General features: G+C 40.4%; 2 protein-coding genes across 2 annotated transcripts; one reads left to right on the top strand and one right to left on the bottom strand.

Annotated features, from left to right (window-relative positions):
- Positions 1-539: 539 nt before the first annotated feature.
- Positions 540-1,493, bottom strand: LOC308524077 (olfactory receptor 52K1-like; the record flags this gene model as incomplete). Its single annotated transcript, XM_081098230.1, has 1 exon — positions 540-1,493. One exon carries the CDS (start codon positions 1,491-1,493, stop codon positions 540-542), a length of 954 nt encoding a protein of 317 aa, XP_080954356.1.
- Positions 1,494-13,114: 11,621 nt separating this feature from the next.
- On the top strand, positions 13,115-14,119 carry LOC308525438 (olfactory receptor 56B4-like; the record flags this gene model as incomplete). The annotated part of the gene is made up of 1 exon (XM_081100259.1): positions 13,115-14,119. The coding sequence occupies one exon, from the start codon at positions 13,115-13,117 to the stop codon at positions 14,117-14,119; it is 1,005 nt and encodes a 334-aa protein (XP_080956385.1).
- Positions 14,120-15,033: the final 914 nt, after the last annotated feature.

The following is a 15,033-nucleotide window of genomic DNA, read 5'->3' as shown; positions in this document are numbered from 1 at the left end:
TATATAAGGAGTTTCTCTCATAAACTGGATACTCTAAAGTATCCCCATAATTTTTGAACCCGTTTTCTGTGATGCCAAAATTTTTCTGATGAGAGAGCCTCTCCACTCCCACAAACTTTCCATATATCTGTGTCAAGTGCTGGGAAGTAGTCCATGTTTTCGTATGTTTAAAATTGGCACCCAGTTCATCTCTTCCTGAACTTAGTCACTTGATTCATGTTCGTCAAAGTCCTAATTGTTTCTTCATTACATAATGCATTTATCTTATCAACACAGTAAATCAAAAGCTTTTAGAAGAAAAGGGTATCAAAAATTATTTGTTGGTTCATCAGTTGAGATACCCAACCCTTCTCAATTTTCCATCACAAAATCTAAACACCATAGGCCTCAGAAGAGATTTCCCAACTTCCAAATACTCAGGACAATTTTATTTCGTTTCCCTTCACTGTCCTCACCAGGTAAATAACCTGAGCTGTGGGTCTCCCACCCCAGAGGGGTGGTCATCCTGGTCCTTGAGGTCCAGATGATGAGAACTATAATCAGGTGGGATCAATTCTCTTGGAGGTTAGAATTTTAAACAGTTGCTCCCGGATCTGCTTGGTCTTGACCCCATAGATAATGGGGTCCAGTACAGGGGGAAAGAGCAAGTAGAGATTTGCAAGGATGACCTTGGCAGCAGAGGCTGTGGGTGGGCCAAAGCGCTGCATGACCACAGAAAGAAAGCCTGGGCCGTAGAAGAAGAGGATAACACAGACATGAGCAGTGCATGTGCTGCCTGCTTTAGCACGTGCTTCGGATGAAGGAAAATTAATTACGGTCCTCACAATCTGCCCATAGGTGTAGGCAATAAAGGCCACATCCCCCACACCAAGAAAGATAGCCACGGCAAAAGCATAGAGGTTATCCACAGTGGTGTTTCCACAGGCCAGTTTCACCACTGCCATATGCTCACAGTAGGTATAGGCAATTGTGTGGGAACCACAATAGGGCAACCGATGGGCCAGGCTTGGAAAGGAGATGGTCAACCCCACACCACGCAGCACCAGTAGGCCTCCAATCTTGGCCACAACAACTGGCGTAAGAATGGTTGCATAACGCAGCGGGTTACAGATGGCCACAAAGCGGTCCAGGGCCATGGCCACTAGCACTCCTGACTCCATGGCAGAGAATGCATGGATGAAGAACATCTGGAAAAGACAGGAGTGGGAGCTGATGGCTGTAGCGCCAAACCAGAAAATGGCCAGCATCTTGGGCAGAGTGGAGAGGGAAAGAACCAGGTCGGCAAAGGAGAGCATGGCAAGAAAGAAAAACATGGGCTGATGAAGGCAGCGTTCTGTTCGAATAAGAAAGAGCAGAACACCATTCCCAGTCACTGACAAGAAGAACATGAAGCAAAACGGAAGTGAAATCCAAATGTGTGCGGCAGTCAGTCCTGGAATGCCAGCCAAGAAGAAAGTATGTGGGAAGAGATAAGAAGTATTGGAAAGAATCATGGTGATCACCTCACTCAGAAGAGCAAAGAACCACTGCAAAAAAAAAAAAAATAGCAGATTAAAGTCAATGATATGAGGGTTGGAAGCTCACGATATACTAGTGTGGTCTCACTAACACCACCATCACCATCACTCTTTCCCCATACTTCTCAGAAAACAAAAATAATTTTCAAATTAGTCAATATTTCTGCAAGATCTTAAAACACAGACAAGGCAAAACAACTGAGTCCAGTGGAAATGCAGTGGACAAGAAGTTCAGAAACCAGGTTCCAGTATTAGATATCCTAATACATCTATAATCTGGGCCAATTCACATAACCAGATTTAAATGCTCAGGAGCTGATGTTAAAAAGAAATTTTCCTCTCATGCTCATAGTCCCAAGTTCTGAATGCTGCTGCTAGAGGTAATCAACATTGGCTCCCTAATATTATACCACTAACCTTCATCAGAAACTGCCCAGGATCCCAGTATCTGGAAAATTTCTTTAATTTGAAGATATCCAGCTTCCCCAAACTTCACTTGACTGCCAGGTTACAGATTACATGGTGCTTAATGACTTCAATAACCATCAGGTTCTTCCTTGGATTATTCCCCAGTCATTTCATAAATGCATATCTGGTTTCTCTCTCCAGTATCTCTACATGGCTATCTGATTTCACCACTTCCTGCATCTCCCTCTCCTTCAAGGTGCTGTTGTACAGGGGTAGACGCAAAGTTCGGAGTTGTGGTGACCTGAAATAAACAGAATCTCTTGGTATTAACAACCACATAAAAGCCAAAGAACTCTGTACCACAGCCATGTTATTGAGAACAGGAGGGAAAATTGGCAGATATGTCCTCCAGTTCCATTTTCCATGTAATTACACTATGTGTATGAAATTATTCAGATTTCCAACATATACTATTCCCCAATCATCATTTTGCAAAGCCAGAAAACTAAACTCTAGAAAGAAGTCATGGTCCACAGTCCCAGATCTATTTTGTGACAGAATCAGACAAGAACTTACAACCACTGATCCCTGAGCTAGAAAGTCATCATCCTGTCTCCATGTTCGCAGTGACTGCTGCAGGGCCAAGGAAGAACATTCAGGACCTGTGGCCAAGGGTAAGCAGTAGAGGACTCAAATAGCTAAGGAGTGATTTAGGCATCACATGGCTCCCCAACACCCGCTAATACCTCCAAGACCACAGTTCTCTCATATGAAAGAAAAACACAAGGACACACAGAAACCTGGGCCAGGGTCTGAGAGGACTTTGGATTGTAACATAACTGATTCACATTCCAAGTGGAAAAAGTGCAGCTGAGTTGATCCCACAGTTTCGATGACAACAAGAAAAGGTCTCTAAACATGAGGGGGGAAATCAGAAGTTTGTGCAGAAAAAAGAAATAGCACAGCTTTAAAATAGCCAATAACCTTCTCCGTGAGAAACCATGGGATTATTGCCCATACTGTCAGCCACAGCTCCTAAAGACACTATGTGATGACAGCAGAAGGCATGAGAGCTGGAAGACGGAAGAGCTGAGTGGACCTACAGTTCTGAGTCATGGAACAAACTCTGGACTAGGAGTCAAGATCCTGAGCCAGGTAATATTTCTGCCATGTATCAGCTGTGTGAATTTAAGCAAAGCCTCAAACGACTTTCAAGTTTCCTCACAGGTGAAATGAGTATACAAATACCTACCTCACTGGATCATTGTGAGAATACCATGAGATATAAATGCATAAATGCTTTATCAAATTCTGAAAATGGTATAATTTTCATTGAAGTAAAAGAAAGAAGTGATGCATTAGGATAAATCTGTTTAAGAAAAACAGAAAATTTAGAGATTCTGAAACAATGCATTTTATTTAACAAGACATAAGAGATTAATCCACTGGGCAGATGTCAGTATAGTAGTAACCTGGAGCAATCCAGTCAAAAACACTCCATAAAACAAATCATTCTTTTTTCCTTAATATACAAGATGATAATAAGGAACATTTGCTGGGTCCTGAGGGAATAGTTGGGATATCAGGTGTAATTATTTCTTTCCTTTGTTTAATGAAGCCGAAGGAAAAGCAAGAACAAAAACATGCAAATTCATAGTTCAGGACTCAGCTAGACCTGTGTGTCTTCACAATGATAATTCTTTCTCAGAAAGACAGAGGTCAACACAGGCTATATTGGAAGAGAATAGCACAGGTTTATTTCCCTAACACTGCTCCCATCTTTCCTCCCAATCGCATGTGTCCCCAGCACCCCCAGAATATAGTATTGAGTGGGGAGGTGAAGGGTGTCAAGAAATGTGGCTCTGATCACCTGAGCATCTGCTCCAAATTATCTTCAAAGCTGGACCAACCTGAAGCCTCAGCCCACCTTCAGAACAATGTAATAAGTAGTCACACCTGATGGCCCAACTATTCCCTCAGGACCCAGCAAAGGTTCCTTATTATATCCTTGTATAATAAGGAAAAATCTGCTCCAGTACACTCAGCTCCTCTACCTCCATCAGAGAAGCAGGTAAAGAGAGGTAAGGGGTCCTGGAACCACAGGAATCTGGGACACTGATTTAGGTGCCTCCATAAATACTTCCCCGTAACTCACCCTACGGGCTTCAAAGAGCAGATTTACAAATAGCTGACTGTTGAGCAGGGACTTGAAAGATGTTTTCCTATTTTGGAGGAAGGAAATCTCATACACCTGGACCCTCCCTTACCTGTATCTGTATAACAAAAGGTCCAAACAGACCTCAGATGATGTGCAGAATATTGGCAGTATTTCTGGTTTTCCATAATGATATCAAGACCATGTATTTCCACTCCAATAGCCTATAAGATTATCAGATCTGGAAAGGTTGAAGGAAAGCTATTTGTGATGGAGCCTGTATGTATCTCTCTTCTTTGGGCCTACTCTTAGCCATTACTCACCAGATGGATGAGAAATTAAGCTATCAGTCAGATCCCCAAAACAGAGTATTTAATAGGCACCTTTTCAGGCATTGCCTATAGGGATCCTAAGTGAAGTTTCTACTACCCAGACACCAATTAGTACTTCTGCCTCCTTTTCAAACAAATGTTTAACAAGGTCTCTGCCTCTTATTGGGGCCACAGGGAACAAACTCAGCAGGGAATATTTTGAACAGCATACTCTAGGGTGCCATGTCACAATGGGGCCAAGGCCCTGCAGCCAAAAACAAGGAGAGGCTTCCTGCCACGAGGAATGGGACCACATGGTTTGATGGCCAGCCAAGATCTGATCCAGGAAGGGGGAGGAAAATAGCAGGCTGATGGGGAGCAGCAACATCAGAACCACCATACACCATTACTCCAATGACCCCTGTGACTTAGGTGGAACTATGAGAGGAAGAATGAATTAATAAGTAGGAGCCTCCCCCTAACTGGTTTGGCTCAGTGGATAGAGCATCAGCTTGCAGAGTGAAGGGTCCCAGGTTCGATTCCGGTCAAGGGCATGTACCTTGGCTGCGGGCACATCCCCAGTAGGGGGTGTGCAGGAGGCAGCTGATCAATGTTTCTCACTCATCGATGTTTGTAACTCTCTATTCCTCTCCCTTCTTCTCTGTAGAAAATCAATAAAATATTTTTTTAAAAAATAAGTAGGAGCCTTTGTGAGAAGAGAGAGCTCAGCAGGGGAATGAGGCTGTAGAAAATAGGGAATGTCTCCTGTTATTCAAAATGGTAGGCGGAGCCCTGTAGGTATTGTCATCCATATGTTGGTGAAATAACTTGCAAGTCTACCCCTTTTTAATCAATAAACTCCACATTTTACTCTTACCTCAGCCACCAAAATCACTCCTGAAAATGATACCAGATTAATCTATGGGAAGACATTCAAGAGTCTGAAGAATTTAGACATTGCGGTGGATTGAGAGGAATTGCAGAAATTGATTGTACAGAGTTTACTTAGAAAAACACTGGGGTGGCATGCATGCTGATTCATGGTTTCTTTAAATCCAGTAAGAAACTCCCAGTGAGGAAAAGAGTGATTTGTTTTATGAAGCCGAAGGAAATCAGGAACAAAAACATGCAAATTCACAGTTCAGGACTCAACCAGCCCTGTGTGTCTTCACAAGGACAATTCCTTAACAGAAAGGCAGAGATCAACGCAGGCTACATTGGAAGAGAATAGCACAGGGTTATTAGGAAGGGTCAGTACCAGAATTAGGTCATCTTTTTAGGAAAGCCATGTTCTAAGATTACTGGCCCAGTTCCAGAAGGAAGAAGACTTAGCAGGTGTCACTTCACATAACACCAAGATTAAGTACCTATCATGACTTCATGTTATGAACCCTAACATGAAGAACCCAGTGTGGGCAGGACAGTGTTTCTCAGTGGTTGAGGTCGACCAGGAGGTCATGATTGGATTCCCGGTCAGGGCACATGCCCTGGTTGTGGGCTCGATCCCCAGTGTGGGGTATGTAGGAGGCAATCAATTGTTCTCTCTCATCATCAATGTTTCTCTCTCTCTTTCCCTCTCCCTTCTTCTCAGAAATCAATAAAAATATATATTTTTTAAAAAAATAATAAAGAATCCCATGTGAAGAAGGAAGAAGTAAGCAACACAAGTAGCAAGAGTGATACAAAGGCCAGTATAAGAGGAAATGAGGCAGTTAATTGATAATTGAAAGAAGAACTTAAGCCCCCCAAATAAAAAAGTCCTAGAACTGGAACATTAGATTAATGTGAATATGAACCAACTGAATAAAACTCTAAAAGCCTTACCTAAAATCAGAAATTGTGCAAAATATTAATAGATTGAAACAAGGCTAAAGCTCAAAAAACCAGTCAAGTGGCTTTGAACCAGTTAGTTAGGTAAATGAACAAATATTTTCTGAGTTCCTCTTAAGGTTGTGGAAAGAAATACAGCATAGAGATTTTAAATAGGATAATATGGAGATGCACATCAAACTAGGACAAGTCACCACCAAAAAGACAACCAGAGGCATATTCAAAGACCTGGAGCCACGTCTCAAGATATGGAAACACCTTAGAGAGAGAGCATCTGATTACGCCTGTGGGATCAGGGAAGGCTTCGCAACCTTCTCTGATGAGGCAACATTAAAGAGGAAAGTTGAAGAGTGGGAATTGAATATTCAAAAATGACTCACTAGCATTAAAAAAAAAGACACTAAAATTCCAAAAGTATGGACTTCTTGATAAGAGCTAACAAAACAATGTTGAGGGAGCAGTGGAGAGGGACAGGGTTTGAGAGGGAGGTTGGGCCCAGACTACAACAGGCCTTTAAGTGTTCTTCCAAACAGCACTGCATGTTAATAAGAGGTCAAGGCCGACAGGCAAGGAAGTTAAGTAGGGCAGTGACACCAATAGATTAGTGCTTTAATAGATTTATTTCATAGTATCCTGGGCATAGGAGATGCATATGATATTAGAGTGGGTAAGATTTGGTAAAATCCTGGGAGAAAGCAGTGGCAATGGGGTAAAAAGGAAGAAAATAGATCAAGCCCTTTGTGATAAATTCCAGCAAACATTTAAGAAAGGAACAATAACAACCCTATGCAAACTTTTAGGTAATAGCAGAGCAGGGGACATTTTGATTTAGTAGGATCACATGAGTCTCAAATCTGTTTAGAAGAGATAAAGAATGGGGAGATGTATATAAAAAGAAATGTTTCAGGAAGTTTGTAAAATAATGGAAAGAGAAGGAGCAGGTTCAGAGGTAGGGCCCAGGGAGAGAGACCTTGGAGACAAGAGGCATCTTGGTAAAAGTCCCACAGGAAACAAATGGCACATGCAAAGGGGGGCATGGAGCAGAGTATAATGAAGACAATAGTCCAAAAATGTGGAGAGAGTTTAATAGTAATAAAACAGGGAAGGTGATATACACATGGACTGGCAACCCCACAGATCTGAGGAGCAATGGGAGAAACAGCTACCAGTACTGACCAGAGCCATGGAGGAAGCCCCTGATGGTGATAGGAGGCCTTCAGGAGGGAAACACAGACACTGCCTAACACTGAGACTGACAGAAAAAGGTTCTAAGAAACAAATACCTCAATTTGTCTTTCTTGCTGCCCTCTGAACTCCCACCAGCTTACTCCCATTAGCCAAATCCAACCATGAGCCAGAGGCCATAGACTTTCACTTCTATGGGTACAGAGCAGGGTGCAAAGTTGATCTAAAGCAACAAATAGGTTTCAGCAGAAGAGGCATCTGCATTGTTGTGTTTGTATATGGGAGTGATAACTCATGAAAAAGAAAGTGGTAAAATATAGAGCCCAGAGGACACACTTGCTGGAAAATGGTCCCTGAAGAGGCTAAAGGAAGGTATATGTGTTGGAGGGAGGGGCAGGAGTTGGGATTCACACAAGAGGAGGGACACCTCTTCCTAAACCTTCATTAAGTCAGAGATGACCTTCTGATAGTGGTTCCCATGAGCCTTGGCGCTGAGTATTTCTGCTCCCTGAGCTGAGCTGGATACACCTCTGAGATCACTGGGGGCCTTTGAAGCTGTGATGGAAAAACACCGAGCCTTGATGCACATGGGGGAAAAGATGAGAGGGAGCCTCCTGGAGGTCCTAGAAAGTGGCAGACTGTCCAGACAAACTCTGGGCTCCAGTATGTGCACTGGGAGGAGAAGATGTACTCTCAGCAGCAATGGTATAAAAGAGAGGTGCAGCCAAGAGAGCAGAAGCAACTGCAGAGGCCGTTCCACTTGCAGAGGATTCTCCAGGACCTCCTAGCAGGGAGTCACCTGGGCCCAGGTGAGTGGAGGAGGCAGTTTCCTTGCTCTATGTTCCTGGCTCTCTTTCTGGTCCTCTCCCCCAGCCTGGGCTTTTGCAGTTGTCTTCTTTAGTTTAATCCTTTCAACACTGGCTTTCATGTTCCTCAAGATCTTCACCTGTATGGAGACTAAGGCTTGAAATCTGGAGAAGTAGAAAAATGTGAAGAAGCTCTCCTCTGGTCATGTTAGAAAGAATAGAAAGCTCTACCAGAGGAAAAAAGCAACGATCACAGAGTCTGAGGCAGGGGAGGCATGTTGGCTGACAGAACGGTGGAATCAGGATAGCCTCCCATTTAAATTATAGATCCAAGACCCTGAGAAGAGACATCTATTGAAATCATTCATTTCTGATTCAAAAATAAAATCGAGAACTAAAACTGACATCAAATCACCAAAATTAATAAAGACAATTTATCCAAAAAGCATTACCCAGCATTTCACAGGAGATGATACTTAAAGTCTGGACCAGACAAGGATGTTGACAATCAGTGCTTCTTTTTTTAAATTTTTAATATTTTTAATTACCATCTATATTCAAAATAATTTTGTACTAGTTTCTGGTGTCCAGCATAGTGGTTAGACAATTATACATTTTACAAAGTATTCCCGCTGATATTTCCAGTATCCAACTGGCACTATGCATAGTTATTACAATGTTATTGACCAAATTCCCTGTGCTGTACTTTACATCCCATGACTATTTTGTAAATACCAATTTGTACTCAATCCCTTCACCTTTTTCACCCAGTCCCCCAACCTCCCTCTTTCTGGCAACCATCAGTCTGTTCCTTGAATCTATGAGTCTATCATTGCTTCTTTATGCTGTTTAGAAAAATATAAACATTTGAATAAGATGAAAAATAAAAATCAGAGCTTACACTGCTCAAGTTCTCCTCATAATAAATAACACATTTTTCTACCAAAAAAAAATTCTGAGAATTTACTAAAGAATAATTTGGTTTTGCAGGCAGTAGTGTAAAATACCTATATTTTTGAAATGTTTTAAAAACAATAATCATCAGAAGATTTAAAAAAAAAAAGCTATGACAGAAAGGCAACATGGATTTTTAGTGGAAAAATACAATGGTGTAAATATGAGTTTTTCCAAAATTAATTTAACAAAATGTATACTCAAAAATATAATAACCAGTCTTTTTCATTTAAAAAATATTTTAAATTATTAGTAAGACTATTCCCTACTGTAGGTAAATACACTCATTCAATAGGTACTGAAACTAAAAACAAAGAAAACTGTCCAGTCTGGCAATACTCCTTAATATGTGTTCAGATTGGGTATTTGACAAAAAAGCAAATTAATTGTAAATTAATGGGGAGGGGAAGGCTTCTTTACTAAATGGTGCTGGAACAATGGTTTAGCTATTTGTGGGTGAAATTGATTGAGGGGCTTTCTCACTCCATGTCAACTCCCAAATTAGTTACATAATTAATTTCAAAATATAGTGTAAATGTTTGTAAAGAAAATGCAAGTGAATACTTATTAAAATGCTGGGGTTTATGTTATTTAAAACTTAAAATCATGGCCCTGGCCAAGTAGATCCGTTGGTTAGAGCATCATCCCGATATACCAAGGTTTCTGGTTCGATCCTCGGTCAGGGCACATACAGAAGCAACCAATAAATGCATAAATAAGTGGAACAACAAATTAATGTTTCTCTCTCTCTCTCTCTCTCTCTCTCTCTCTCTCTCTCTCTTTCTCTCTCTCTCTTCCCTTTCTCTCTCTTCTCAAATCAATAAATAAAATTTAAAAAAACTTAAAATCATAAAATAATTAATTTTAAAAGTTCACTTGCTATGAATACATAAAAGTTTGTGTATGCAGAGTATATTTTTTTAAAGATAGATTTTAGGGAGGAAATATTTCTAGAAAATTCAACAGATAGAAGTAATAATTTCAAGATATAATAAAACTCATGCAAATTAATAACATGTGCTGCCAGACTCCAATTTAAGCCCTTGAAAAACTTTATTTCATTTATTACTACAAGATGAATTGAACATAAAGAAAGAAAAGATAGAAAAGCATAAAAATGGGGGAAAAAGAGCCATTAGCAATGTCAAAGTTCACAAAATAATGAAGGGAAAGGTAAACCAAAAATGAAATTTTAATTTTTACTTATTCTCTTAAAATGGGTTTTGAATTCAAGAGCATTAAAAATGCCCTACAGTCATACAGGACCAGAAAAACCTCTTGGAAAGACAATTTGGCAATATCAGTCAAAATCATTTTTCTCCATTTCACCCAGCAATTCACTTATTGCCAATTATCCTGTAGATAAATTTACACATATGCTTAAAGATATATGAACGAGCACATTTTTGAATCATTTTTTACAGTGGAAAATACTGGAAATACTAATGTTCAGCAAAATATCAGACATCCATGTGATAGAAAATCATGCAACTTAACAACAATGAGGTATAGCTTTATGGTGATATGGAACAGTCTCCAAGATAACTAAGCCAAAAAAGAAAAGTCAAGTAAACAAAGGATAAGAAAGGAATGATTGGTATGCTAACATTTGTTTTTGTTTCTTATGGGAAACTAGTTAGTACATATATTCTTGTCCATTCAAAAACTGTCTCTGAGAGGATTCTCAACAAATCATTACTGGCTGCATTTAGTGAAAAGAAGGGAATTTGGAAATCCTAGCTTGGGTTTATATTTTTTTATTGTTAACTTTTTAAACATATGCATGTGTGACATTTAAAAAATATGAAAATACCATTAAAGAGAAAATGTTAAGATGGCTATGACTTTCATATGTATCACTTTTGTATCATTTTTGAAATTCTATTAAAAAATAATCTGAAAAGTAAAATATTGGTTAGAAATCTATGATATAGTCAAATATAGGGATACTAGTGGCCTGGTGCACAAAATTTGTGCATATTAAAAGGGAATTAATTAGGGGAAATATTTTAATATTGCTATTTGCACTTTCTCTATAATAGAAGTGTCAGAAATGAAAGAAAATTAGTAAAATGTATACGAAAATATCCCTCCTGTCAGAGTCTGGGGTGACTGTGGGACCCAGAGTCAAGTCCTCGCCCACCCGCACACACCATGAAATCACACAAGACCCAGACCCGGCTGGCCCCACCTCCATCAAGCCTTGCAGGGCAGGGGGTGCAGCCTCAGGTCTCCCATCAAAGCCCCACTGGGTGGGGGGCCACAGCCTCAGGTCCCCTGGCCCAGCCTCAGGTCCCCTAGCCCCTGCGCAAGGGCGCAAGGGTGCGGTGACCATTTGCATATTAGCTCTTAATTATATAGGATAAACTGTTCATTAAAATTAAGAATCCACATTGCCTTTAAATACTGGAAAGTCGTGGTTCATTTATTTATTCGTGTGATAACTTTCTTTTTTATTTATTTTTTTATTGTTTTATTGCTTAAAGTATTACAAAGGGTATTACATATGTGTCCTTTCCGCCCCCCCCCCCGCCCTTGACAATCCCCTGGCCTCCCCTACCCCCCAGTGTCTTATGTCCATTGGTTATGCTTATATGCATGCATACAAGTCCTTCGGTTGATCTCTTACCCCCCTCCCTCCTGCCCCCCAACCCTCCCTGACCTTCCTGCTGCAGTTTGACAATCAGTTTGAGGCAGCTCTGCCTCTGTATCTGTTATTGTTCATAAGTTTATAATGGTCTTTATTATCCATGAATGAGTGAGATCATGTGGTATTTTTCCTTCATTGACTGGCTTATTTCACTTAGCATAATGCTCTCCAGTTCCATCCATGCCGTTGCAAATGGTAAGAGTTCCTTCTTTTTTACAGCAGCATAGTATTCCATCGTGTAGATGTACCACAGTTTTCTAATCCATTCATCTACTGATGGGCACTTCGGCTGTTTCCAGATCTTAGCTATGGTGAATTGTGCTGTTATGAACATATGGGTGCACATATCCTTTCTGATTGGTGTTTCTGGTTTCTTGGGATATATTCCTAGAAGTGGGATCACAGGGTCAAATGGGAGTTCCATTTGTAGTTTTTTGAGGAAACTCCATACTGTCTTCCATAGTGGCTGCACCAGTCTGCATTCCCACCAGCAGTGCACAAGTGTTCCTTTTTCTCCACATCCTCTCCAGCACTTGTCATTTGTTAATTTGTTGATGATAGCCAGTCCGACAGCTGTGAGATGGTACCTCATTGTTGTTTTGATTTGCATCTCTTGGATGATTAGTGACTTTGAGCATGTTTTCATATGTCTCTTGGCTTTCTGAATGTCCTCTTTTGAAAGGTGTCTATTTAGATCCTTTGCCCATTTTTTGATTGGATTGTTCATCTTCCTTTTGTTATGTTGTATAAGTTCCCTATAAATTTTGGACATTAGACCCTTATCAGATATGACATTGGCAAATATGTTTTCCCACACAGTGGGCTTTCTTGTTGTTTTGTTGATGGTTTCTTTTGCATGTGATAGCTTTTTACTGAACACCTATTTTGTCTCTTAGAACATGTTGCTGCAAAGACAAAGGCAATATACAAATTTATCTCTCTATGATGTAAACTGCTTAAACAGAAAACAGAAAAATGGAAGTAAATAAACAAAATATTAATATTTGTCATTTGTTGGTGAAAGATTATTACTGATATATTTGGACATGCTTACTAAGCATATAAGTAGTGATAAAAATAGCTATTCCAACTTTTCTCTTTAGAACTAATTTTAGCCTTCTTTATTGTCCTCTGTGAAATATTTCCAGGAGGCAATAAAATAATGTTGAAGGTCATTCATGATTAAAGAACCTGAGTTTTTGGGTGTCCCTAATTAGGAACCACAGCTGAACTTTCCAATACAACTTCCTTCCTATTTAGGTTTTATGGACAGACACTGAGAACAGGATACCTATGCCATGGACACCTCCACAACAGTTCCAACAGTTACCAACAGTTCCAGCCTCCACATCTCCCAGTTCATCTTGATGGGGCTCCCAGGCATTCACGAGTGGCAGCACTGGCTCTCCCTGCCCCTGGCTCTGCTCTACCTATTAGCTCTTGCTGCTAATCTCCTAATCTTCATCACCATCCAACATGAGCCCACGCTACATGAGCCCATGTACCATTTCCTGGGTGTATTGTCACTCGTCGACATTGGCTTGGCCACCACCATTATGCCCAAGATTATGGCTATCTTCTGGTTTGATGCCAAAGCCATCAGCCTCCCTGAATGTTTTGCTCAGATGTATGCCATCCACTGCTTCTTTTGTATGGAGTCTGGTATCTTCCTCTGCATGGCAGTGGACAGATACATAGCCATCTGTCACCCTCTTCGATACCCCTCCATAGTCACTAACGCTTTTATGGTCAAAGTCACAGGATTCATGGTGCTCAGAAATAGCTTGTTGACCATCCCAGTGCCTGTCCTGGCTGCCCAAAGACTCTACTGCTCCAAGAATGAAATTGACCACTGCCTGTGCTCTAACTTGGGGGTCATCAGCCTGGCTTGTGATGACATCACTGTGAACAAATTTTACCAACTGTTCTTAGCATGGATCATAGTTGGGAGTGATATGGCTCTGGTTTTTTCTTCCTATGCACTGATCCTTCACACTGTGCTGAGACTTAACTCAGCAGAAGCAATGTCTAAGGCTCTGAGCACCTGCAGCTCCCACTTCATCCTCATCCTCTTCTTCTACTCAGGTATCATAGTGGTATCTGTCACACACCTTGTAAAAGAAAAGATTCCCCTTATCCCTGTACTCCTTAATGTGCTGCACAATGTTATCCCCCCTGCTCTCAACCCCATGGTCTATGCTCTCAGGATGCATGAGCTCAGACTGGGATACCAGAGGCTGTTTGGGTGGCTGAAGAATTGTCCACTAAGTAACCTCAGCTTTATAGGTCATTATAGGTGTTAAGAAGGAAGAGGTGGTAGACCTGCATTATTTTTTAAAAATGGGAGGAATATGGCCAATAAAATCACTAAAACAGTAGGCTCACTCATCAAAATAGGCATATGAAAATTACAATGAAATTTCCTACAACTAGAAATAAGTGAGAGTAAAATATAATTATCTCTGACCATTGTTGCTGCCAAGAGATGGACACACTTGTACACAGCTACCATGCTTTGAGATATGATATACACAAATGAAAATCATCTAATTGGGTGGTAAAGTTTTCTTCTTAGGAAATGAGAAAAAAATTGTCCTAGAAAATACTCTATAAAAGTAGTCCCAGGTTACCAATTAATTAAATCTAAATTAATTTTACCACTTGATCATCTCACAAAAATGCACACTTTTGAGTACAAGGACCCTCAACCATGTTCATGTTGTACCTTCTCTAAGCTTAGTACACACCTCTGTGCATAATACCTGCTTAATAAACACTTCATTCATGATACAGTCAGTCAGGAGGCATAGGTCTTCTGAATCATATATAGCACAGAAAATGTCCTGGACCATGGTCTGAAGAATGACCTCAGGAGATTTGCATATGATTCCACCTTGGAGAACAACCTCTTAGAATCAGCGCTGGGACTGAAGCAACAACAGAAACCATGAGCTCATACACTGATGGTGGGAATGTCAACTGGGGCAGCTCTTTTAGAAAAGAACCCAACAGCTTCTCCAATGACTGAACAAAAGTTACCATATATCCCAGCTATTCCACACTTAGGTGCATACCAAAAGTGAAAACATGTCCTCACAAAACCTTTTCCCCAAAATAATAAGCCACATCATAACACTAAGAAATGAAAACAGCCCAAAAGTGCATCACCTGATAAGTGGATAAACAAAATGTAATATATCCATACATAATAAAAGCC

Source organism: Myotis nattereri (genome assembly GCF_964212035.1).
Source record: "Myotis nattereri genome assembly, chromosome: 9".
Lineage (NCBI taxonomy): Eukaryota > Metazoa > Chordata > Mammalia > Chiroptera > Vespertilionidae > Myotis > Myotis nattereri.
The sequence above is the reverse complement of the archived record's forward strand: the minus strand, read 5'-3'. Positions and strand labels throughout refer to the sequence as shown.